The 27,223-nt window shown below is 44.9% G+C and overlaps 1 protein-coding gene across 5 annotated transcripts in view; it reads right to left on the bottom strand.

Annotated features, from left to right (window-relative positions):
• The window catches only part of CCDC149 (coiled-coil domain containing 149), a 92,440-nt gene that overhangs the window by 37,712 nt on the left and 27,505 nt on the right, over positions 1–27,223 (bottom strand). For 3 of the 5 annotated variants that reach the window (XM_042984842.1, XM_042984845.1, XM_042984843.1), the window contains exons 2-5: positions 21,694–21,855; positions 19,424–19,462; positions 14,562–14,621; positions 5,989–6,096 (exon numbers count right to left, since the gene is read on the bottom strand). In XM_042984842.1, coding sequence (XP_042840776.1) covers positions 5,989–6,096; positions 14,562–14,621; positions 19,424–19,462; positions 21,694–21,855 — 369 coding nt within the window. Of the gene's footprint in view, positions 1–5,988; positions 6,097–14,514; positions 14,622–17,485; positions 17,642–19,423; positions 19,463–21,693; positions 21,856–27,223 lie in introns of those variants that run through there. The other 2 variants (XM_042984846.1, XM_042984844.1) reach the window with 2 other exon arrangements.

Raw genomic sequence — 27,223 nt, 5'->3', positions numbered from 1 at the left:
CCCACCGAGCAGTTTTAAGGCTGCTTCAATTTCTTGGTAGTTTAGTGTAGTTTGGATACGGTGGGCTGTAAAATGAGATCGCTTTCAGAGCCTGCTCTCTACTAAAAAGTAACTACAAGCACATGGTCTATGGGATGACTGTTCAAAACCACCGGTCTCATGGGCCACCCAAGCTACACGCTTAAATAAGGCAGCATGGACTCAAATACAGTCTCTGAGACCAAATGTGTCTAATTCATCTGACAGCAAAACATTAGGGAATCCTGAACATTAGGGAATCAGCTGCTGGCTGAACTGAGCGTTGCCTCTAGTTCACTATCAAGATCCCAGTTAGAGCAGGATACGGTGGGGCTGAAGCAGGTGAGGGGCTCTCATCCTTCATTTTAATTCTTTGTAATTAATTTCTATAATGCCCCAAGGTAAGAGCTTTTCATTAGTGCGCTCTCTTCATTTGGGTTTCCTACAGACTAGGACATCTCTCTGCTCCTCTGAAGCATAAAGAGGAACTGTTTACAAAGAGCTCTCTGATTCCTCATCCTGGACCATTACAAACAGCCACAGCTGAGCACTCATTTGTTGTTATCTTTTTTTTTTTTTGAAACAAAGTATACTTTAATTAGTCACCTGCATGCTCATTGGTCTGTCTTTATTGGCTCGTGGCTTTGACTTAATTGGTTTGCGCTCCGAATCCATCCACAAGTCCCACGTCAATAGAGGTATGTTCACAGAAGGGCTCCATCGTTTTATGGTGCCAACGCCAGATAAAACAGAGGTGCTTAAAGACCGTCAGCTGGTGTAACATAAAGCTCATTATTAAGGGCAAAACCTCGTGTCTATGCAATATGACAAACAGCTACGTTTAAAGTGGCCGGCAGGGGCCCAGGAAATGTGGACGTGGAACACTGCTGGGAGCAGATGTCCACCTGAACTTCCCTGCTTTTGGACACTTGCATTTTGTGACTATTCTTCTGCACCCAAGTGCCATAATCTGTAAAATGAAGAAAAATAAAAGCAAGTGGACAAGAAAACCAAGTGCTCAATGGGAACCTGAGTTCCTGTTCCTGGCACATTCTGTTAGGTGGTTACCCTGCAAGGGGCACACAAAATGCAAGGAAGCTTCCAGAAGCTCTGTACCAAAGCAGTAATGCTTGGTGCTGGCAAAGTCTGGGGTGGCCACAAGGAGTGCTGAGTTTGGGGGATCCACCCTGCAGGTGCCACCCTCTTTACCACAGTTTCTGTCTCTATTGGGAGGCATGTACCCAGTGCGCTGGAAACAGTTGATCAACAGAAAGAAAGACCTTGAGCTTCCTGGTGGCATACCCGCACAAAAAAACTGTAAGCCAATCTGGCCCCAGGTCATGCCAAAATACCAGCAACACTTAACCCTTTATGGAACACTTACTGGGTGCCACACCCTTACAAACAGGTGCGCGCACGCACACACGTTAAATCTCATCGTCCTGCTTTCTTCCCAGCACTAACCACTGTCTGATGATCTTATGTATTTTATTTTCTTACCGTGTGTCTCCCCAACTAGAATATACGCTCTTTGAGAATGAGCACCTTGTCTTTCTTATTCCTGGATGTATCCACGGCTGCTAGAGCATTAAGCGGGGTGTAGCCATTCCCCAACCATGCACTGATGAAATACCTGATAAAACCTAACAACAAATCTAGGAGAGGTGCGGTTACTCCCATTTTCCAGATGAGGCAACTGAGGCCAGGGGAGAAAGCCAACTTGCTCGCGCCCATAAAACAGTAACTGGTGGAGCCAGAATATAAACCTGGGGCCTCCTGATTTCCAAAGTTGGACCCCTTGGGCTGTATTTCCTGACGCCACTTGACAGGGGCAAGGCTGCAGCTGGCCTTTCCAGGAGTGCCAATCTTTCCAACTCCCAGGTCAGTGCCTTCACTTCGGTGGCCTCCTGGTTTGTCATGGAAGTTGGCAAGGCACTATCAGCCCGGCTTCCTCTTTTAGAGAGCTGGTCTACCAGCTGACTTCTGGCTATCGGATCCAAATGCACTCTGCTAGTTTTCCTGACTGCCTCTTACCATTCCTTAAATTTCTCAGAGAACCCCTTCTTCCTCCCGGTCCCCTCTGCCTGAATCCACTCTTTTCTTAGTGGCCAGAAGATTCGGAGCAGGCAGACCTCTGAGGTAAGAAGGAAAGCTACGGCTCTCTCTCAGCGGGCTGCTTTTTGAGACTGGAGGCCCCGGCCTCATCCGGGTCTTTCCGCATCATTGGTCCTTATGCCTCACAGACTGACTCACTGAGAGCCCGGGGCAATCTACCACCCATGAAAAGCTTTTCCCAGGGTGATCTGTAAAAGTGTGAGTCCTTGCTTCCCCACGTGCCTCCTCTTTCCTCATTAACCTTTCAGAACTAGAATTATCAGGGAAATGGAGGGTGCCCACTAGGCTTCCCTTTTCACACCTCTCTTCAAGCTCGGATGAGGGGTTTGCATCCCTCCAGGAGCCCCGAGAAATTCTTGGGCACAGTTCAGAGAGATGGCAGGTGGTATTTGATCATGGGACCCCCCCCCCAACCCTATCACGGAAACCCCCACCCTCCCCACCCCATGGGAGGGCTAAGCTGCTTATAAGCCAGGGTGGCAACAAATCTTTCAAGAGGCTGTTTGAAAATGCTTTATGGCACATAGGGTTACAAGGCTCTAGCTGAACAAATGGAAAAATTAGTCTACCTTAAAATATCCAAGGCAAGTAATTTCCTATCACCTTGTTTCTTAAATGTACTTAACATCTAGAATCTGGGCTTCCCAAAATACGGATAAGGATCATCAGTTAAAATGGCAACTTGGAGATAAAAATCCTGTACTTTAACAGTTGCTCATAAAATGATGCCATCGGCCCTTCTGTTTGGAATGAGGGGGCGGGGGGAGGAGTCAGGAGCCCAACAACAGCAGTTATTGAGTGTTCTTGATTTTGACAGGCTTGAGCCAACCTCTGAGCAGGAATCTCACCCTGAGCCCACGATGGCTCAGCCTCAGACCCTCTGCTCTCTCCACAAGGGCTTCCCAAGGTCTCATACCTGGGGTTTGCTTTGCTTTTGCTTTTATTTGGATGAAGCGGTTTGCTTTTCTCCAAATTTCTAAACTATTCTCACCCCACAAATAGAGTTACTGATGACGACCAGGGCTTGTTTTCTCAGTCTGCATATTTTCTTGTATGCTTTTTCCTTTACATCTCCCTTTTCCTCTTCCTTGAACGTTTTTGCTCTCCTTTTCATTCCCTTCATTTGTTTTATTCCTTCACTCATTCATTTATTCCACTCCATGTCTTCAATAAAGATTTATCAAATAATGTTCACGTATCAGGAACTCAGAGCGCCAATTCTTAGCAATACTGCAGTATACCAGTCAGGAATTCAGCCTGCAAAGAGCTTACTCTTGGGGGTGAGGGTGCCACACAAGCGTAAGCAGAGGGGAAAGAGCAGAGCAGTGTGGGCCCCTAAGAGTTGAAGAAGGCTCCATTTGACCTAAGACTTAAGCGATGAGCAGGAGTTTGTGAGCAGAGTAAAAGGGAAGAGAATCCCAGACAGAGCAAACAGCAGGTGCAAAGGCCCTGAGGCACAAGGCAGTACAGCTCAACAAAGGGGCTGAAATTAGTGCTGCTGAGCTGAAGCATGAGGTGACTAGTGGCGAGAGATGTGGCTGGAGAAATCAGTAGGGGCCAAATACTGGAGGGCCTAGCCCGCCATGGCAAGGAGGTTGGACTGGATTTGGAAGGCAATGGAAAGGTTGAAGCAGCTAGTGACATGATGAATTAGAAAAAAATAAATGAAGGGCTAACCATTCTACACCACACACCTAGGAACAGGGGCCTCGGAGTTTCCCAAGATGCCTGGTGTCATTATCGAATGAGTAATCTGGCTTTCATGTTGACAACTGGGGGTGGGGGTGGGGGTGGGGGGAGGGTGGCTATGATTCACGGGGATCTGAAACAAATCAGCCCTATAACTTTAGATGCAAATGAGAATAAATGGAACCTCTGGGGCTCACTGAAGCTGGTGTTTTTTTGAGGAGAGGCTGGATACTGAGACAGGGGGTCTGCTGAACATTATGACATCTTTCCTGTACCTTTTGGCAGGCGAATTACTTCATAGGCCATGAATATGAGTCACTAGATTCCAAACCTTGAGCAAGAAAACAAAGTCTGATAAATGTGTCCAGCTACTGGAATAAAGACCCAGAGCGCAAACAAATCACGAAGTTCAGACTGTGCCAAGGCAAAAGGAGGCCCGGACCTGTGCCTACTGGTGCACATGCATGCACATCCCCAGACTGAGTCCTGCACCTACTCACACGTGCACGCATACACAGTCACGTTCACACGCACCCTCTTTTCCCTTGAAATACCAGTTGCAAACATCGATCCCTAAAATACCACGTGTCTAAAAGGTGACAGAATTAAAAGTGACCAAAACGAGAAGCAGAAGGTATATTTAGGAAAGTTGGGGGGTGGGGGGAGCTAATGTAAGGGCGGGGGAAAGAAATAAAGTAAGAAAAAAAAAAATCAATCAGGAAGGGCTATAAATCCAAAAATACCATCTTCAAAATGTTTTAGTATTCCGTGGATTTATTATGTCTCCAAAATTCCTGTAGTATTTTCATGGGTTTAAAGGAAACTGTTAAACACATCTCATTTTATTCTCTAGAAAACCCTGTCCTCCTGTTACCACTTGAGGAAGTGACTAAGAAGGTCTGGCCCTTAATTATGGACCGAACACCTAGGTTACAGAACTTAAATCCTTTTAGTGGTGAATAAAGCCATACCAGAGGCCTGATTAGCTTGTCCAGTGTTAATTAGAACCCTTCTTTAGGCATTCTCTCCCACCCCCAATTTCATGACCCAGAATAGTAAAGCCTAATTTTTCAAATACATATGTTAAATCCAAGAGGTTTCAAAAAATACTTAAAGGCAGGTTAAGTGGAGAAGACACTACAGAGGAAGACTTGCCACTTGGCCCTCAGACTGAGCCTCTCAAGCCAGCAGGAGCGTAAAACCCTCTCTGTTTTGTTATGAAGAAGTCTCTGGAAAACTCAAGACACTTCGTGCATTTTTTTTTTTTTTTTTTTTTTTTTTTTTTTTACGAGCCAGCGTCTTTCAAAATGGCGCCTTCCAATAACCAACAGCTCCCAGAAACAGTGAATGCCTCCACCATTTGTCAAGGAAATTTGGTAACATTTAAGAGGCATTTCCCAAGAAAGGACCTCCTCCCTGCCATGCAGTTTTCTTGCGTGAAACTCCAGTGGCCATCTCTATCAGGAGAGCTGCTTCTGGCAAGGAGCTGAACATCAATCTATCGTGGCCAAACAGAAAATTATTTGGGGGGACAGAATTAAACTTTGATAGTTTCTCTTCCTTTCTCTCAATTGTACTTCTGTTCATAGCTTCAGCTGGGAGAGAGAGCGCACACATTCAGTTTGGAGTTTATGAGTTCATATTTTATAATTAACGTTGCCAACAGGGGAGTTTGATTAATACCACGCAGCGGATTTTGAGCAATGTTCCATACAAATTGCCAAATTTAGCAATAAAATAAATTGGTTATGTGAACATAATTAGTAGGATGACTGCTTAAAATTCAAAACTGAATGTGAATAATTCCAAATCATCTGAGCCACAAATCCATTATTTGTATAGAAGGGGGAAAGTATAGCGTTTGGGGTTTTATTTTGCCCTCAACCGCGATGTTATTCACCACCAAGCTGAACATAATGAAACTTCTATAATGGGTTGTGGCAATATTTTAGAGCAACCCAGAAGCACGCACATACGCGTGCGTGCACACACAAAGGCAATGTAATAAAGATAAGAAATGCTAAACTGTGAATTTTCATTGCAAATGTAAAAATCTATAACAAATTTTTCAGCAAATGCTGCATTACATTTTTCTGATGTGCTCTACATAAACCTCTAGTGTACAATTACACGGCAGAGCTTTTTCCCTTTAAATATTCACGGTACCTTATTGTCACCCTGGACTTCTGCAAGCCTTTGCTGAAGTTCTTTAATTTCTTCTCCCAGATGTGCATTTCGGTCCTGAGAATCTCTCAGTAGCTGTGCAAGATTAGCCTGGAAATATCAACATATTATGAAATACGTTCAGAAACACAGGAGTGGATAAAATGTGGGGCTCTGCGAGGCTCACTGAGGCTGGCGTCCAGGCCCAGCACAACCACACAAAGCCCATTAGAGTAAACGCATGCACGAATGTAGCAAGGGTGCAAATCACGCCTCTACAGCTGCATGGAGGCAAACGACGTTGGCTGTGAACCTCGGCGCGGGGACGTGCTCGGTCTCCAGGAGAGCTTCACAGACGAGCAACGGGGGGAGTCTGCCACATTCGACTTTTTAGAAAACAATTTTAAGAGCTCTGCACTAAAAATCTTGCAATGGCCATAGAGGTCAGTTCTAAATGTTGAGCCAACGATACAGGAAAAGCTTTATTTCCTTGTTTAGGTAGTTTTCTTCCCCTTCAAAGAGAACTGGTTTAAAGAGCTTTTCTGTGCTACCTCAGGGTCTAGAATTTCGGTCACAAAATGAGGCAGCCAGAGAGGGGACGAGGGGTGAGCGACCACTTCCGGAATCGGGGTCCAGAGGCAATCCACCAGTCTCCTGGGCTGGTTTTCTCACCTCCTTATTCTCCTCTTCTAGTCCTGCAGTACCAGCATGAGGATGTCACCCCCTCCCTAGGATGTGTCTCCAGCTCAGACTCAAATCCCTCTGGCCCATGTGGATGGCTCTCCATTCACCAGCCTCCCGCTCTCACGTACATCACGTACTTTTATAAAAAGGGAATGAAGGTGAGAGAATAGGAAGATTAAGCTCTGGCTTGGCTCACCCCTGACCCCGCACTCTAGCTCATCTCCCATGTCCCATCTGTTGGGGTATCAGGTTGTCTCTACCCTCAGGGTCTCCCCCACTCCAACTCAGCTCCCACCAAGTTTCCCTCCTCGCTGTTCCCCAAGCGTATCAGGCATGCTCCCATCCCTGCACGGTTGCTCTGTACTCTCTGATGGGAATGCTCTCCAGGACACCTCTTGGTTCCCTCCCTCTCTCACCTTCTTCAGGCCTTTGTTCAAAAGCCACCTGGACCACTCGATCTAACAGTGCAACCTGCCTGCCTCCACCCTGATCTTCCAAGCCCCTTCTCCTACTCTAATTTTTTCATTCATAGCCCATGCTACCTTTTAACACACCATGTAATGTAGTTCATGGATTGCTGCTGACTACTTACTTCCTGCCTCTTTCTCCCTACAAAAATAGAAGTTCCATGAAGGGCAGGGAACTTGGTCCTCTCGATGGATCTACCCCAAGCACGTAGTAGGTGCTCCATAAATATTTTCTAAATGAGAGACAATATGCTGAGTCTGGAGTTTGTGGTCTCAGCCTAGCGGGGAATTTGGAATAACCACAATACGTACCAACACTGAAGCCAGTGCTAAGCACAGAGTCCTACATGAAAACTGGACTCATCCCCACTGGCTGGATTTAACCAAGTCCGTGTGACTCAACAACGCGATCTAATTTTCAACCGCATGTGTGCAAAGTTCGTATTTTATACTAACTATATTCTGATTTCCCCAGCTCGCTGTTCTTACCAGGAAAATTAATTCCCATCTTACAGGTAAAAAAGCAAAAAGACAAGAGATACTACGGCCAATTGACTATTCTGGGAAATTTGTGGAAACCGGATGGATTAAGCTGAATCCCACCTTCTGCCACCTACTGGGCTGGGTGGCCGTGTGGGAATTCTTCAACCTCTGGGGTTTCCCTGTCTGTAAATGCGGCTAACCATACATGCTTCATGTGATCCCTAAGCTGAATAATGAACATAGGACACCTACCGCAGTGCTTGGTAAAGTAGGTGCTGGTTAAAGGGTGGTTAGCTCCCCTTGACTGTGCCTGTCCAGTGGCTCCAACTCAACCGCTGGGCGGACAGTTGGGTAGACGTGGCCGAATGCATCCTTGGACACAACTGGCTCCTTTGCGATCCTGCCCCTTCACTGTTCCCTGTTCGTCCATTTACTTATACAGCAAGTATTTATTGAGCACCTAGCATGCATCACGCACTGTTTTGGACTCTGGGGATACAGCACCGAGCAGGAGCGACAAAACCCCTTGCTCTTGTAAACGTACGTTTGAATAGATGATGTTAAATTAATTATATTATCTTGCAATAAAATACATAATGACCCAGGGTTGCATGATGAGTGCTATGGAGAAAAATGAGGTAGGCAGACGGAACAGACTGTGTCTGAGGAAAGGGCCACATTTAAATCAAGACTAAAAGAGCAAAAAGATTAAGTGTGAGCCTTGTGGGTGGGAAGGGAAAAGTCTCAGATAGGGGGGAATGGCACTGGCTTCCCTCTCTCCCTCTCCCGTCACATCAAAGATCTCCATTAAAAATTTTTTTTTTAATGTTTAGTTTTGAGAAAGACAGAGTGAGAGCGACTGGGGGAGGGACAGAGGGAGAGAGGGACACACAGAATCCGAAGCAGGCTCCAGGCTCTGAGCTGTCAGCACGGAGCCCGACGCCGGGCTCGAACTCACGAACCGTGAGATCATGACCTGAGCTGAAGTTGCATGCTTAAATCGACTGAGCCACCCAGGTGCCCCAAAGATTTCCATTTTGCTGGGCAGTTCAAGGCCGCAAGAGCAGGCTGACCCCAGGGTGAAGTGATGATTCAGTTGTTGCTTTTCCTTTCCCCGCCCCTCCCCTCCGGCCGCAGCTCTCCTTCCTTAGCGAAGCTATCCCCGAGGGGGCCGCCCCCACTTCCCCTCCACGGAACCCCAGAACGTCTTCCAGACATTAGCTCAGCAAGCATGATCCCTCCGCCACAGGCAGGGGAGCCGCCGGAGGAGGGGCGGGGAAGTGGCGTCTCACACCCCCTCTGCAGGAGACACAGCAAAATTCACCTTCCCGGGACCTGCCTCCTCTTAGGCGGCGGAAGAGGTTCTCCGAGAGAAATGCTTGTAAGAGGACTGGTGGGGGAGATCAGGACACCAACGGTTATCACGACGAACAGGTTGTAATGTATGGAATGGTTGAATCACCACTGTATATCCGAAACTAATGTCACAGTCCGTGTTAATTATACTGGCGTTAAAAGTTTTAAAAATTAAAATTAAAATTAAAGTGCCAGTGGAAACTTAATAAAAGGCTACCCCCACCCCTCCAAAAATAAATAAATAAATACATAAATAAATACATAAATAAATAAATAAATAAATAAAACCCAAACAACAAAACAAACAAAAAAAACCCCCTTTCCTTTTTGGATCAACAGTGGCTTGAGAGCCCCCGGTAGTGGGCAGCCTGGTGTTCACTCCGAAGCCTGATGTAGCAGCTACACGGGTACAAGTCCATCTGTCAGTGGTGAATGGCCTGCTCTCAGCCTCCAACCTGACCCAGACCAGAACTTTTGTAAAGTACGATAATCCATTACCAGAAAAATGAACTTAAGAAGACGAAAGGATAAAACCCCAAGTGTTCGTTAGATTCAACGGACATAAAATCATGCTGTCAAATTGCCATGAGTTTCTGAACACTTCATCTCTGTGCTTATCCCGCCCCCTGGCATGGTCCCTGGGCCTCACTTTGGAAAGCACTGAGCTTAACAAGCTCTCCTTAGCACAGGGCAGGGACCCTGGACCCCCGTCAGAGGTTCCAGTGCCACATGAAGCAGAGGACAGGGCTGCTTTAGCAAATAGTGACTTGCAGAACTGGTGATGGGACAGTTATTTGCTCTGTAGGCAGCCGAAAAGCAATCTACTAAAGCGAAGTCAGGCATTTCTATGGTAGCTGCAGAATTAGGAGCACACAGCCTCCAAACTAGGTTTTTAAGTTTTAATTTATTTTTTTATTTTTGAGAGAGAGAGAGAGACAGAGAAAGCAGGGGAGAGGGGCAGAGAGAGAGGGGGAGGAAGGGAGAGAGACAGAGAGAGCGAGAGCGAGAAAATCTCAAGCAATCTCTGTGCCCGCCATGGAGCCTGACGCTGCTCAATCTCACAACCCTGGGATGGTGACCTGATCGGAAATCAAGAGTCGGAAGCTCAAGTGACTGAGCCACCCAGGCGCCCCCAAGCTAGGTTCTAGTAAATCTCCCCCAGCTTTGAAACTGACTTCTCTGGGAGGGCCAGGTGGGGGAGGCACCCTGCTTCAAAGCAGGGAGACTGTAATTTCACATTTCACAGGCTGAGTTTCCTGTCAACACATTTCTTTTTTCCTGTTCAGTCTGTTTAGTCCTCCTGCCTCTTCAACTCCAAAACAGTAACTTTGGGAACCAGAACATGACTGTTCTGATATGGTACCTAATCCCTTGCGTATACCTTAAAGGGGGGTGGGCGAAATAAAGAGAGAAAAGAAAAGAAAGTAGTACATTTCATCAAAGCACTCAAAATAGAGGAGAAAAGTTCACACAATTCTTTTGACCAAAAATAACACCCATGACTCACACACACTCACTATAACAATCCATCAAGCTAACACGTGGCTCCTGCTTATAATTTATCAGCTATGCAGAGCATTCTGTCTCTGTGTTATTGAGAAGGACTCTGTGACCATCAGTTTGCAACAGCAGCACTATAGAAAGGAAATGTCAGACAAAGCGTGGCAGACAGGCTAACACTGGGAAGGAAAACCAAACTGAGAAATTATTTCCTCTAAGTCTCTGGGGCAGGAGGTAGCTTAAACAGCAAAACATAAAAAGGTTTAAAGAGAAGCCTCTTTTAAATATTCAGATCTAGCCAGGGCCGATGTGAAAGGTTGACATTTTAGCTCTGATAATAGGGGAATGAATACAGTGGAATGTATCATAGGACCCATATATCGCAATCACTCTTTCTGGCTGGAAGTTCAGTAAAATTGTGATGGGGAAGAGAGGAGAGGGAGATTTGATGAGGACATAGCTGGAACATTCTGACACACCTTCATCAACGAACAATTCAACCCCCGATTATAAGCGATGTCTGCAGAAGCGTGCTTCCAAAGCCAATCCTTGGTGTGGGCACCATGGCACTCATGGAAATTCTCTCTGCACAGAGGTGAGGGCCACAGATCCCGATAGTTATGTGAAGGCAAAGATCTGGAAGTTGAGAGAGCAGTGTGGATCTCATACCCCAACCTTTCCGCCTTTGGGGGCAGAAATTCTCACCGAGGCAGAGTCCCATGGGCAGGGGGGCGTCATTTTTCCGGCTTTCTTCAAGTCCCACTGTATCCTAAGCTCTAGCTTAGCTTAGTGCCTCTGCCACTAGGTCTCAATTCCCCTCTACGTGCCATAAAATATGTCAGAAAAGTTCATTCTAGATGCAATACAGTTTTTTTTTTTTTTAAACTTACCAGAAGTGATGGGAGGGAGATTTTTTAAAAAGTAAATGATATATAACTTGGCAATGACAATTACTGTTAAGGACTCTTGCTTTCAATGATCAAGTGATCGACACTCATGCACAAGGAAGGTTTTCAGGATACTAGTTGTAAGAAACAGCCCCGGATCTTTTCTATGGGAGGGAAAAAAAAGGATCCACTACATACCATTCTCCTTGACGTAAGAAAAGATGGATATGAAGGGGATCAGAATATGCCATTACAAAATATTCCACTTTGCCATAAGGATATTTTGAGCTGAAGGCAATTGAGAGTCCACAGATAGAGACAGTTTCCTTCCGTCCTCCCCATGTCTGCCTAAATGCAGGGCATAAATTTCCCTTTGTGAAGTATTCCATCTTCTTCCATACCAGGAAGAAGCAAGAGACTCATCACCAGAGAGCAGCCCCTGACACCGATGAGTCTGCATAAACAAACCTTACTAAAATAACCCTTAGCTTCTATTAGTTTCCTTGTACATTTCCTAGTCACTTTCCCACAGTTTATCATCCCTTGAAGCCCAGACGTCCTTTCTTTTATTAAAACGGTATATAAGCCCCGAGTCAACGACTTCTTTGAGTCTCACTTCATCTGTGAACTTTCCCATTCATATAAATATTCACAAAATTGTATACTTTTGTTCTTCTGTCTTTTGTCGATTAAATTTGCAGGCCCTTGTGTACTGAACCTAACAGGACAGAGGAAAAGCAACGCAAAATAAAGTGATAAAAAGCTTAAGGTTAACTTTCTAAACTTGCACTAGCCCAGACGCTGGGGAGAGCAGAAAAAGGGGAGGAGCCACATGTTTCCAAGGAAGTCCTTAAATGATTCAGATCAGCAACAAGGGGGCAGGGGCAACATTCCAGGAACAATCTCTCACACAATCCTCAATCTCGGTAATTTATTAGCTGTACAGTGTTGCAGTAACCTAGCCATGGAAAAGTTAGTCACCATCATAGTGTAGAAATGATGTATACCAAAAACTCTGAAAACTTACTTCTCAGTTGACTGACATATCAAAACGACAATTTAAAAGCGGGAGGGAAAAAAAAAATAAGTAAAAGTCAGAGAAGTAAAACCTTGACCTATGCACTTCCCGGAGAACAGTAAGGAAAAGAGAGGGTGAGTGGGAAAGAGACAGAGACCAGACTTAGAACAGGCTGCTCGACAAGGTGTTAAAAAGTCCGAGGCTCTGGACTCCTTACACCCACACCTTTGATAGGGGAAAGTGCTAGGTTAAACAAGAAAGTTAAAAAAAAAAAAAAAGTTTGATGAAACATCAAGTATACTTGAGCGGTGTGATTGACAGCAAATTTAATGGCAATTTCTACTCTGCTGCTTTGGTCTATGGCGGCTCCTGTGTTAATAGTAACAGACTGAAGCTCGCTTTGCTGAGCAAGGAACCCCCTATTCATAGCAACTGCCAAGATGACAACCTCTGTTACAGTGACAGTTTTCTTATTTACAAAAAAAAAAAAAAAAACTACCCAGCCAAAGCTCACTCCATACATAGTTTTTGGCTGTGCAAGGGGCCCTCAGCAGCCTACTCTGACCTCATCATCTCAAAGCACACACTTGCGAAGGAACCCATTTCCAGGCCCACAGGCAAACACACTCTTCAATAGATCTGGGAGGCTGCTGTTACGATGAACGTTTGCTTCATCTTGGCCATTAGGATTCTGTGCCTGCCACTTAGTGTCCCCCGCCCCCCTTAGTAACTCTCAAGTTGTCTGGACTTGTCGAGCCTACATTTCCTCATCTGTAAACTGGGGGATGGGGGTGGGGTGCTCTCACCTTCCTCCCAAACCCCTCGCAAGGATTCACAGAACCGACAGCAAGATGCACTGGTGCTCAGAACAGAGTTGCTGTCACGGAGATGTGGGAGGGCTCCCACAGGCTGGGCCTGCACTTCTTCCCAGTGTCCCTGGTGGGACAGGAAAGTCGTGCTGTTCAAAGAGTCATGAAAAGAAACATCTCAAAGCACTCAAGATCTTTGAAGGAAGTTTTAGGTTCTGAGCATCAAACCAGGGCGCGTATACAAAGTTGCTCTGATTTGCAGTCACCGGGGAAGAAAAAAAGGTTGACCAAGAAGACTTTTCTACTGAAATAAAAGGCTCCCTCCCATCCCCCAAAGGGCCCCTGCATGCTCTGATTTCTCCAGAGTCAGAATTCTGGCACATGTCACCGTCTAAAGAAGCCATCACTCTACAAGGGAAGAAAGCAGAGACTCCCCCTTAAGCCAGGAGGAATTATCTCCCGTGATGTGTCAGCTCAAAATCAAAACAGGGGAAAACAAAGATGCGTTTGATTGTTTACTCAAGGAGGAGTTTGAATGGGGAAAATGTGCTGCTGTGACCCCAAAGAGTCCCATCTTCTAAGAATATTAACCCAAGATAATTTAAATTCCCTTTGTCTCCTTTGGAGGAACTGCTTGCTTAACAGAAGAAAAAGATTTCAAAGGTTGTTTGAGATCTTCTGGTGATCTCTCAGTGCAGTGCAGAGAGGTACCCTGTGTGCGGATGTGCTGGGGGCACCAAGAACAAATTTTCATTTCGACATCCCAGGAGAAGTGATTAGGCCATCGCTGTTGTCACGATTTCTTCACAGCTTCTGGAATGGATGGCTCGACATTGGAAATTGAGTTGTTTTAAAAAGGAGTCTAAGTTCTAAGGCTTTCTTTAGCCTCGACAACTATATTTCTAGAACTACAAACACGAAAGTTCTGGTCTGTCCTCTGTGGAGGAGACGAAGCAGGAAAGTTATCTATGGCCAGACACTGGTTGCCACAAGAAAGAACACTGGCTTCCCAGGTAGAAATTCCTAGCTGCTTCTGGTTCTCCACCACTTCTAAGGAGAGGGCTTTGATTAAAGCACCTGAATGTCTGGACTTCCAAAATGGGTTGGATTAAATGTTGACTATGCTTCCTCCCCACTCAGTCTAAGAGTCGAATCTAGAACAAAGAAACCTGAACGAGAGCACTGAACTACGAGTTAGCTGACGTGGATTTTAGTTCTGCTCTGTTAACTGGTTGTGTGACCTTGGACGAGTCACAGGAAACATGAAAACATTCACCAAGCACTCACTAAGTACCAGGCAATGAGCATTACAAGCATTATCATACCAATGCCTCATAAGAGCTTTGTGAATACGCCTCGTCATGATGTTCACCTTGGAGAGGAGGAATTTGAGTCTCAGAAAGGTCAGGCAGCTCCCCTGTACTCCCCCAGGCTGCAAGTGGAAGGAAGGGTGAAATTCGAATCAGTATGACTGGACACCAGAACCCAGCCTCTTACCACCTACTGCTACCCAACGATGCGACCTTGCGACTTTGCGGAAGACCTAACTTGCCCGTGTGACTTCAGGAGAGAGTTGGGAGATCACGTGTGTACAAACGCGTGTGCCTCTACGGTCTCTGAAGAGCACAAAGCACTACAAAGGCTGGGGATGTGGTATTGGTTCCACCTACATTCGAGAAGAACCCTCAAATACGTTTATAGTCAGCTCAAGATGCGATAGCAAAGTGCCACAGTCTGGGTGGCTTGCAAATAACAGAAATTTAGTTTTGCAGAGTTCCACAGGCTGACAAGCTGACGCTGGGGTGCCAGCATGGTCAGGTTCTGGTGAGGGCCCGCTTTGGTTGTGACTCCTTATTGTATCCTCACAGGGCGGGGAGCAGAGCAGAGAGAGCGAGCTTTGTCATGACTCCCGTAAGGGCACTAATACCGTTTGTGATGCCTCCACCTCCAGGACCTCATCTCATCCCAACTACCTTTCAGGGGCTCCAGCTTCTAATACCGTCACACTGGGGAGGAGCATTTCAATATATGAAACGGGGGGGATACAAACATCCAGTCCATAACAGAATGATCAAGCCATCTGTCCCTCTGAGTTGAGCAATCAACGGGGGAAGGGGGCAGTAAGTAGAGACCAGAGAGATTCTTCCTCCTAAATCAAGAAACAAGGCTGATGGGCAATGAGATGCTCAGTGTGGCCTCTCCTCCTTTTCCAAGAGGTGGATCTCTTGACCTCCATGTCCCATCCATTAACCCGACAGCTCGTTCTTGTTCCAGTGCCTTCTGCTTATATAAGATGTACTTGCTTTGCAGGGAGAGGGGTAAATACGTCACCCACTGGTTTGCCTTTGGGATAAGCATGTAATGTGATATAGGAGGCATTAGGTCAGAGTGCATGCTTCTAACCCCTTCTTCCCAGAGGAAAAAGTTAAGGAAATCATTGTGCTTCTCCCTTCCAATCCTGTCACATGTATGCCAAAGCTGTTTGCTTCTGGCTAAATGGAAAGTTTCATTGTCACCAGTGACTAAGCATTTAATGGTGCATTTTCTTCCCCACAAGGAGCTAAGGAAGAAGGCATCTTAACACCAACTCCCCAAAGACCAGTCACATGCTTTCATAAATAAAATAACCAAAAGTAAATAAAATTGACAAAATATATTTTGAATGGGTAAAATTCTTTATTTTTCCAAATAATGGAACTATTCTCCATCACCCCCCCCCCCCCACACCAATATTTATCAAGACGTTTCCTGGCAATACTAAGCCAGAATTCTCTCTCTTGCATCGGGTTCTACATTTCTCCCCATCGCACCAGTGGCCATTGACATCCAATATATTTAATTATTTTCTGTATTGTTTGTTCATAGCATCTGTACTAGAATTAGGGTGATGATATTACTTATTGTCTAAACCAAGAGATTTTGGAGAGAGGAAAGGAGCACTAATAGAGATTATGCCAGGATAAACTGGAAACATTCTTGGAAAAACGAAGGTATGGTCACTCTAACTACAATGCAAGTTCTATAAGCTCAGGGAGTTGGCTCTGACTTTTTCACACCTGTGTCTCCACTGTCTAAATTAGCACAAGACACCCATGAGATGCTTAATAAATAGGTACTGAGTCACGGTGGCTCTGAGCACCTGCTCTGAGTAAACTGCAGGGGTTCAAACTCTGCTCCAACACCAGTTAATTACCAACCCCTCTGAGGCCCTATGAGCCAGGAACCTCCTCTGTGGCCCGAGCTACTTCAAGCTGTCAAAGGCAAACAAAAGGGTCCCGACAAGGGCAGTGGTAGACAGATTCGACACACTAATATACAACTGATTAAAAAAGAGGATAAGGCGGAGGAAAGGATGATAAATATTTATTGGTGCTCACCCAGTGCCAGGCACCGTGGTGAGGACTCTGCCTGTACTCTCTCATTTGTTCCTTACAGCCACACTGTATGGTGGGTACCATGTGGATTCCCATTTTATGGATGAGAAAGCTGAGAATTGGACACTGAAAGGAACCTTCCCGAGGCCACACAATTAGTTTCGTGGGTGTTACGGCCGGCTTCCTGGCAGCCCTTCTATCCTGGGTGATTAATCTAAGCCAATTAACATATGATACTCTCAGGGCAACTGGGCGGCTCAGTCCGTTAAGCGTCCGACTCTTGGTTTCAGCTCAGGCCCTGGTCTCACGGTTCGTCAACTCGAGCCCTGCATCGGGCTCTGTGCTGACAGTGTGGAGCCTGCTTGGGATTCTGTTTCTCCCTCTCTCTCTGCCCCTCCCCTGCTCGCATTCTCTGTCTCTCTCTCTCAAAAAATAAATTAAAAAAAAATTAAACAAACTAACGAACAACAACAAAAAAAACCATACGAGACTCTCCTAGTGAATGTTAGTAGACCAGAAATGGTAGCATGTCCTACACTCGCCCAGTCAGACTGGAGAGAAGGACTTCTATTCCATGTCTGGGGTTTCTACCTCTCTTGCTTAGGGAAACCTGCCTGAGAAGAAAGCTGATACTCAGGTCAAGAGAAAGCTGATGTTAAAATCGGCACAGTGGTAGAGTGATCAGATAAAAAACACAGGAGCCCTGTTCGATTTGAATTTTAGATAAATGATGAATAATGTTTGGTATAAATTTGTCCCAAATACCGCATCGGTCACACTTTTATACTAAAAAAGTACCAATTGTCTATCTGAAATTCAAATTTCCCAGGTGTCCTGTATTTTTATTTGTATTTTTGTTTGCTAAGTGTGGCACCATGGAGAGAAGGTGTCCACACGATGGAGAAGAAACAGCACGTGCTACCTCTGAGCTTCTGGTTATGTGAGGTCATCGATTTCTTCACTGAACACTTTGGAATTTCTGTCACCTGTGCCCCAACGCATTCTAGCCCATGCAGCAAGTCAGAGGTTCTAAGCCAGGCGGGAAGGACGCAGAGCCAGTCACACCATCACACAAATCCTAAAGGGACAGAAACTGAACGCCATATGCAAATCTAAAAAAGCCAGTGCTTAGGACCTGAACTGGTTTTTTTTCAGAGCCGTAAGAATGCAGCTTGACAGACTTACTGGAATTCATCAGATTCTCCTCAGTCAATGTAAATTTTGTATTATAAAGTCACGGAACGCGAATTCACTTAAACTGTAAAACCCCTTCATGAATACTAACAAACTCCTAAAATTTCAACAAAGATAACTGTTCGTAGACACCAAAAACACAAACACATCTAGCAATTCCAGACTGAGGATCCCAATTTTAAACCGTTCATGACAAATCTCCTTGTAATTTTGTTTGGGAAAAAAAGTCAATTAGCTCCATAGCAAAATTTGCCTTTAGATCAAACCTGGAGCATTGCAGAATAATCAAATTAAAGTAGGAAGAGAGTATAGGAATGAGCAGAACCAAATAACCAAATGGGTAACCATAGGACTGAGCTGGTGTTTAAGGGTAAATACCCCGTATGTGTGCGTGTGTGTGTGTGTGTGTGTGTGTGTGTGTGTGTGCGCGCGCGCGCCTTGGGCATACTATTTACTCAGCATCAAAAATCTCACGGGGGTTGGGGGGGGCGCGCCTTGGTGGCTCAGTCGGTTGAGCCTCCGACTTCAGCTCAGGTCATGATCTCGCGTGAGTTCGAGCCCTGAGTCAGGCTCTGTGCTGACAGCTCGGGGCCTGGAGCCCGCTTCGGATTCTGTGTCCCTCTCTCTCTCTGTCCCTCCCCCCCTCTTGCTCTGTCTCTCTCTGTCAAAAATAAATAAACATTAAAAAAAATTAAAAAAAAAAATCTCAGGGAAATGGACCCAACACATTTATATGTGATGCCAGGTATGTCACCAATGAACAAAACAGGATGTTTGGGAAACAACAACATATATATATATATATATATATATATATATATATATATATATATATATATATGTATGGGTGTATACAACTGGATTAAAAGAAATGTGATTTATAATATTCCTGAACATAATGTTATGAAAATCCTTTTTTTAAAAAATTTTTTAATGTTTATTTTTGAGAGAGAGACAGAGTGTGAGCGAGGGAGGAGCAGAGACAGAGGGAGACAGAATCTGAAGCAGACTCCAGGCTCTGCACCATCAGCACAGAGCCCAACGTGGGGCTTGAACCTACAAACCGCGAGATCCTGACCCAAGCCGAAGTCGGACGCTTAACCGACTGAGCCACCCAGGCACCCCTAATGTTATGAATATTTTAACTGTCCCCAAATTAATCTATAAATTTAACAAAGCCCCAATCAAAATACCCATAGGTCTGTTTATTTGGGTGGGATCAGAGAAAGGTGTGATAAAATGTAAGTTTCATCTGGAAAAAGTAACAAATAAGAAAGTTGTGAAAAGCAAAAGCAAAGGGAAGGAGACTAACCAAAGCAGATGTCTCAAGTATTATAAAGTCAAAACAACTAGAGCAGTGTGGTACAACCCCGGAACTACCCAGGAAGCTCAAGAGAACAGAACAGAAAGTTCATAAACAGATCCACAAATATCTAAGGATTTGTTCAGTGACAAAAGTAAGCACCTAAAATTTGTGGGGGGCGGGGGAATGGATTCATCAGTAAAGAACATTGACTACCATTTAGGAGAAAAGAACATAAATGGCGTGGGAGTTTTGCTGGTAAGGAAGCTCTCTACACATTTTGGGATTCCCTGATCCCCCAGTCATTGTAAGGCGTCAGTGTGAATAATCCAAGAGTTACCAAGCTTCAGGAATAAGTCTTACCTGTTTCCTTTTTTCAGGGGGAAGTGATGGATCTCCATCCTACAAAGAAACAAATATTACATTTTACTTAAAAACAATATATGTGCTTGGATTCAAAAAACCAAACGAAACTATGAACTAAATTCAGACCCACCCGCTCCTGCCCTCTGCAGTCAATAGTGTCCTGAGCCAAATTCAAATATACTTTAAGAAAAAAGTATAAACGGAACCAGTTATTTTGGAAAAACCTCTAGGAAATCAGTTCCAACGAAACATATATACTTTCTTTTTTTTTAATGTTTTTATTACTTTTATTTTCCACAGAGAGAGAGAGAGAGAGAGAGAGAGAGAGAGAAAGAGCATAATCGGGGGACAGGCAGAGAGAGAGAGAGAGAGAGAGACAAAGAACACGAAGCAGGCTCTAGGCTCTGAGCTGTCAGCACAGAGCCCAACATGGGGCTCAAACTCATGACCTGTGAGATCACGACCTGAGCCAAAGTCAGACATTCAACCGGTTAAGCCATCCAGCCATCCCTATACTTTCTAAAACTATGTGACACAAACAAATAAACTGGATTTATCACAATTATTTTTGAACAGAGCCAAAACTAAGATAATATTTCATTTGGGTTGAGTTGAATTCGTCTTTTAAATAGTTAGATCCAAAGGAATAATAGTGGACCCACACATGCTTGAGTTTGCTCTACTGGCAGAACACTTTTAGCGGGTAGGGAAGAAGGGATATGCTCAAAATAAGCAAGAATTAACTGAGCTCTTCCAGTCCACAGGCTTTCTGTCTTAAAAGGACCTGATTCCTCTCCCTCTTGGGCCACCTGGGAATAAAGAGAATTCAGGTTCAGGTGAATGTGTAAATGTTCAGTAAACTCTTCTATCTGATGCTGCCCGTGTGTAAGTCGACATTATTTTAACCTGCAGAATCTTTCTATTCTATTTCTGTTCCAGGATAACGATCTCAGTGCAGACAGCTAAACGTTAGCAACAGCGTTAGCACCGCAAAACAGAGACTGTATCTGTGAGAGAAAAAAGTAGGAAGCAAAATAGGACTCTGTAGTTGGTATCTTCCATTTCAGTGTGATCTGTATCCTTAAAAATCCTGCCACATGAAGACCCAGAGAGAATCTAAATGCTCAGGATAAAGGAAAGGTTAAAGAAATTATGGGAAACTTACTCTGCAACTGTTTTTTAAAAATGAATTGAATCTGTACGTGTGGCCTAGAGAGATGTCCCAAATAAAGTACTGAGTGAAAAGAGCAAATGTTGGAACAATATTCACACAACGCTGTTTAACAGCGCTCTGCAATGATGGAAATGTCCCAGATCTAACTGTCCAATACAGTGGCCATCGTGGAAATCTATACCAACATAATCCAATATGGCAGCCATCAGCCAGCCACCTATGGTGACTGGGCCCATGAAGTGTGATGACTGAGCCTGATGAAGGGAGTTTTCAATTCTATTGGATTCTAATTAATGTGAAATGAGATTTAAATAATCACATGTTACTAGCGGCTTCTAGTGCAGATTTATAATATGCATCCTATTTTAAAAGCCCCATAAAAGGGTGCCTGGCTGGCTCAGTCGGTAGAGCATGCAACTATTGATCTCCAGTTGGTGAGTTTAAGCCTTACTTTGGGTATAGAGATTACGGACGAAAAAAAAAAAAAACAAAGATAAAAAGTCCAATACAAATAAATTAATAAGTAAGCACATATAAACACACATAAACACATAGGTATATATGCCTATTTCACGGGTTCCAAAGCAGGTGGCCTGGAACCACATATACGTCAGCTAGCAACTAGGGCTGGGCTGTGGAGGAAATGGGTGACAACTTTCACATCTTAATATTTCCACTTTGGAACTATTTGAATGCAATCCTTTTTTCCCCCCCCCTTTTTTTTCATTTTTATTTATTTTTATTTTTTATTTTATTTTATTTTTTTTACGTTTTATTTTATTTTTGAGACAGAGAGAGCATGAACAGAGGAGGGTCAGAGAGAGAGGGAGACACAGAATCTGAAACAGGCTCCAGGCTCTGGGCTGTTAGCACAGAGCTCGATGCGGGGCTCGAACTCACGGACTGAGAGATCATGACCTAAGCCGAAGTCAGTTGCCCAACCGACTGAGCCACCCAGGCGCCCCATTCCCCTCTTTTTTAAAGAAATGGCATGTCAAAATCCCTGCTTTATTTATTTTTTAAAATTTTAATTCCAGTGTAACCCACTTTGTGTCATAAGGGGACAAGGACGTCACCGTGACGTAACACGTACGATCAACTCTCGGTATTTCTTCTTCAGGGATTGGTGGCGCTCTCGAAGCTGATTGGCCATGAGTTTGTACTGGTCCCTTTCTTGCTGGCATGTGTCCAGCTCCTTGGAGAGGATCAGCAGAGCTTCCTTTTTACTCTCCAGCTTTCTTTTACACACTAGGTACTGCAAAACAAACAAATCCAAGCTGTTGGTCAAAAACATCAATGGACCTCCGTTTGCCACACGCCGTATTTGATAGACCCCGTGGGGCTGGTTTTGTTTTGTCGCCTTTTTTATTTTTAGAGGTCATATGCCCAGAGACATCAGTGAATGACACGTGCACCTAAAGATGGCTACGATACATGATGTATTCCTCTCGTGACAGAACCAAAAAGCCTTATATGTTTGTGAACTTTGGCAAACTGGGGTAAATAGATAAAATAATTTAACTGACATATAACGGAAAAACGCAAAATATTTTTTAAAAAAATGACACAGATAGATAGTTGGAACCAAATTTTGTTTTAAAAGGATGTATATATCCAGATAAGATTATGTAAAATCGTATTAAAATGTAATGGAATGATATACACAGAGAGACTATTCAATACAAATTTTGAAAAAAAATGTTATTAACAACTCTTGGTAACAAAAGTATTTGCATGTGTTTTTAAAGATTTTATTCTTTATGCTTTTCTGTGTTCTCTAGAATAAGCCCTTATGACTATTCTATAATTAAAAAAATACAAAAATGGCTATTAAAAATAACTTAATTGAACTATATATCACTGCAATAGATTTCACTTGTCCATTCAGCCCAGCAGACATTTTCTCACCTGAGAACATTTGTTCACTAACTCCACCAAGATATGTACAACTCCCATGGTTCCAATGCAGGCACCCACCCCCAGAGACCCACTCCCCAGAGACCCACTCCCCAGAGACCCACTCTGTGAGCTAAGTATTTTAGCCACACTTTGAATTACCCCCAAACAGTTGAGTGTACCTAGCTGAAACTCTTCTTCAGACATACAGGATATCTTTGTCCCTCCTTCTCCCCATCACCACGCCCCCCCCCCCCCACCCTGACCATGAACTACCCTCACCTGATAATCATCCACCACCTGGGCCACTGTGAGCCCGACTGGGACTCTTTTACTTTTATTGGATATATTACACCGTCTGGCGTTACTCACATATGTGAAATGTGGCATTAAATACCTTTTGAATTTGCCCCGTAAAAGACCAAATTCAGAGCATTCATGAAAACAATTTATAGTTTCATTATACACTCTGACATGAGCACTTTGTCATTATGGACGCTCACACAAAGCAGAGAATCAGCGCTCCCGTACCATTGGAGTCAATGCTCTTTTATGGACAAAAAGCATTACTCATATATAGTGCTTGCCTGGAACTGACTTTGTTAAGTTCAATTTCAAATAAATGAAAGGGGAAAAAGAGAGTTTTGTGCATTAGCACAATTTTTTTTTCCTTAAAAAAAAAAAAGTAATTGCTTAGCTTTAAAAACAAAGGGGAAAGAAAAGCCATTCTGAGACGGATTTGCGTTCTAAGGGAGGACACTTCCACCTTGGGTGAATCTTATTCCTGGCAGTAATGAGGTTGGAATCCTGCCTTAAAACGTCCTGGATTTTTAAGACTTTGACATCGCCTTCATGGAAGCAAAATGGTTGTATTGCCACTGTGATTTTTCAAGAGTAAAATCCCCAGTGAGTAAATATCAGAGGAGAGTGGCTCAAAAACCCTAAACTGCAACATCCTAAAAGAGGTATTGAGATTTCACAGGAAAAATCCCATTTACACACAATTTAGCCGATCTGCCCTTGTGCCTCCAGTTCTGCGGCCGAGATCAGAGGCCTGGGTTGTCAGTGCTGTTAGTCCTGGTGGCAGGAAGATGGCCACCCTTGTCCCTTCAATTGATCAGATCCAAATCTGAGGCCCCAAAGATACTTAGTCTCCCAACTCTGGGGAAGAAAACCCCAGTTTGCATGGAGACGCCGTAAGGTGCTGTAGGCAAGATTGGCTGTAACAGCCGGTCTACTGAAGGAGAACAGGGAAGGGCCACCACCTAAGGGCAAAGTGGAAATTCAAGTTTCCTGACCTCGAACTGCAGTCTGATGGGATCAGAGAGAGAAGCTGTTTCTCTCCCAAGGCAAGGTCCAAATCAGGCCTCGGAAGCTGTGAGTAAGAGGACTCCCTTCCCTTGGGTCTAAGGTGCCCGGCAGGAAACAGGCACAGAGGCCTTTGCCAAGGCCCCGTGACCTGGGATTTGATGAGTGCAGTCCTACAGTTCTAGTCCCTTCAGGGCATGGAAAACAGGACACTTATTCCTTCACCAAAGGGGAAGAAAGCAAACTCATTCTGTACGGAACCTAGAGCCCCAGCAACAAAAGGGTGGTCTCGAGGAAGCCGCTGCTGGACTGCTCTTCCTTCTGCTATGGTCTAGAACAGCCAACTGCAAAAACTGCATTGTGTCACTTATTTTTATCAGTAGAACCCTCAGGCTGAAGCCTCATTGCTGCAGCAGCTCAAAGCGGTGCTGCCCTGGCGAAGGTGGGGACACCTCCCCCACAGCGCCCTGACCCCGGTGTGGCAGCACCAAGAAGGAACACTAGAAAATGCTGGTCTACGTCCCCCTGGGATGCTCATGAAAATGCGGGTTCCCGGCCCCAGCTCAGGGAACCCACTGACTTGGAATCTGGAACCGGCTCAGGAATCTGCATCGTTAGCACACGGCACGGGTGATTCTGACTTCATCTACACTTGGAAAACACAGGCTCCGGGGACCTCCAGCCTCGTGGCATCTTGGAAGTTAGAACCCCAACTACAGTAGTCTGGAGAACCTGAGAAGCCAGCGGCAGCCCATGGGTCCAAGGGCGAGGCAGGCTCTCAGACTGTTCCGGGGATATCTGAGCCACTTTGTGTAGAAGAGAAGGGTTCTGAATAAGTACAAGCATGGACTATGTTTTATTGCATCTGATCAAAGAGCTTACATATATTATTAAAATAACAATAGAGGGGCACCTGGGTGGCTTGGCTGGTGAAGCGTCCGACTTCGGCTCAGGTCATGATCCTGCCGTTCCTGAGTTCGGGCCCCGCATCCAGCTCTGTGCTGACAGCTCAGGGCCTGCAGCCCACTTAGGATTCTGTCTCCCTCTCTCTCTCTGACCCCCCTGCCACTTGCGCTCTGTCTCTCTCAAAAATAAATAAACACTTAAGAAAAAATAACAACAGAAAACTCTGGAAGGGTTATGTGTGTGGAGGGGATAACACTGGGGAATGGGATGGAATTTCTTGTACTTGTTCTAAAATGGTGATAGTTTAGTCCCTATGGCAGCTGTTAACATGACCCATTTCGTATCCCTCCAATTGGAAACAAACAACAACAACAACAACAAAAACTGCAAGGAAAGGAAAGGGTCCCCAAGAGCCTCCTTGTTGGCAGCTGTGAACAACCAGCAAGTGCATGACTCCAGCCCCGGTGGCGGGGTGGGGGGGGGGGGCAAAAATAGAACAGAAAGCCAGACAAGCCAAGTTACCATACTTGAGACATTTCAGCTCCTAAAGGAGGATGATGGAGGAGGTGGACAGCAGAAAATCACCAGGCAGAGCCAGAAGGCCTCCATCCAGAAGCAGGTCTAGTGAGGAGCTAATCATGAACTTTGGGGACCCTGGGAGAACCACAGAACAAACACACACTGCCTGGTCCTCGGTTTCCTCCCTTGGAAAATGAGAGGGGTTCCCAGGTGCCCTGTAACTTGAGCAACCCACGATTTTAACACCACCATCCAATAGCACTGGGGGTAAAGGGTGTCTGAGAAAACACTGGGGGTGAGGGGCTCCCGTCCAGGAAGTACGACTCACTTCAAGCACCCAGAAATCTCTTCTTCTGCCTTATCTAGGATGGAGCTGGCTCAACGATTTCCAGAGACAGGCCAGGACAGTGGCAGTTCCAGAATCTCTAGGTAGCAGAGGCTAAGGACACTACCTGGTTGCAAAGGGTGCTGGGCTGAAGCTGTGTTTGCAATAACGATGTACGATAAAACGAGAAAAGGCCAATGTCTATGTGGTCGACGTTAGTGTCTCCCTCTGACATGTCCAGTTCTCCTTTCCTTCCAGGCACATGGCAGGACTGTCCCTCGTCATGCTCTGGAGTGAGACAGAGCCATGTAACTTGCTTTATCCAGTAAAGTGGGCCTGGAAGGGGCACGAGGGACTCCCAGGGTGAAAGCACTGAAGAGCCAAGGGAAGAATCCCCAAGCCTTCTCCTCCCCTGACACAACACATATTGCTATGGAGACGTCACAAGAACAAAAGAGCCTGCAGTGTGGTACCCACATGGCAGACAACTGCCCTGATGAGTCATCTGGGTCCACGGAGAAATTTACATGATCCAGAAGTAAGACTTTGCGGTTGTTAAGGTACAGAGATTTGGGGGAGGTGTTTGTTACCGCAGCATAACTTAGCCCATCCTGGCTCATACAGCCCATGTCAAAGAACAGGAGCACAGGGAGCCTGGTGGAGATTATATTTGTGCACCCCACCCCCCACTGTACTGCTGCTGAATCACCACAACGATGAAGACACACAAGTACTATTATCATCACTATTAACAAAAACCAAAGTTTTTGTGACAAATGCTTTCCATGTATGTGTGCCTTCTGTGAGGTTACTCTGCTATCATCACATTCATTTTCTAATGAGGAAATGAACTTGAAATGAAAGAGTTCATGTAATGTGCCCAGGGATGGACAGAGTCAGAATTTGAACTTAGATCTTTGTAGGGCCAACCCCTTGAAACCCCAAATCCTGAAAAACTAAGCATTCTGTGAAAAAGAAAGAAAGAGAGAAAAAGAAAGAAAGAAAGAAAGAAAGAGAGAAAAAGAAAGAAAGAAAAAGAAAGAGAGAAAGAAAGAAAGAAAGAAAGAGAAAGAAAGAAAGAAAGAAAGAAAGAAAGAAAGAAAGAAAGAAAGAAAGAAATCCTCAGAATATTCATGGAGTTGGTCACTACGTTGAGTCGGTATTCCCAGCACAAGGAGCTATGGGAGGGCAGTTCTGAATTTGGCTACGTTTTAGACCTAGAACAAATGAGTGAAACCTTTATCTCTTCGCCCACTCCCCTCTAGATCTAGGGGGCCTGCCTCTTCTTTCCTCAGATTCTAGGCCTGAAGGAAGAAGGAAAAAAAAAACAAAAACCCAAACCAAGAGGATCCACAAGCATCTCTCCCCTGTGCTTTTTGGGAGGGAGCCAAGTGGAAGCAATGAGTTTTCTATCCACTTACAAGAAATGGGATAAACTAAGGGTGTCAGAAAAGAACCAGAGGGCTGTTTCCTCCAAAGAGGCTTGGTCGGAACAGTCTTGTGTAAGCTGTAGCTGGTCTCAGCCACTCATTCAACAAATATTTTCTAGGTGCCTTCTCTGTGGGAGGCACTGAGCCAAACACTGGTCTCCCCAAGGGATAAATGGTCCTGTTGATTTTGAAAATGGAAAACATGATACCTGGATTACAAATCTTATTTCCACAATCCC

This window comes from Panthera tigris, chromosome B1, assembly GCF_018350195.1.
Source record: "Panthera tigris isolate Pti1 chromosome B1, P.tigris_Pti1_mat1.1, whole genome shotgun sequence".
NCBI classification, from domain to species: domain Eukaryota; kingdom Metazoa; phylum Chordata; class Mammalia; order Carnivora; family Felidae; genus Panthera; species Panthera tigris.
Note: the sequence above shows the minus strand (reverse complement) of the source record. Positions and strands in the feature narration are given on the sequence as shown.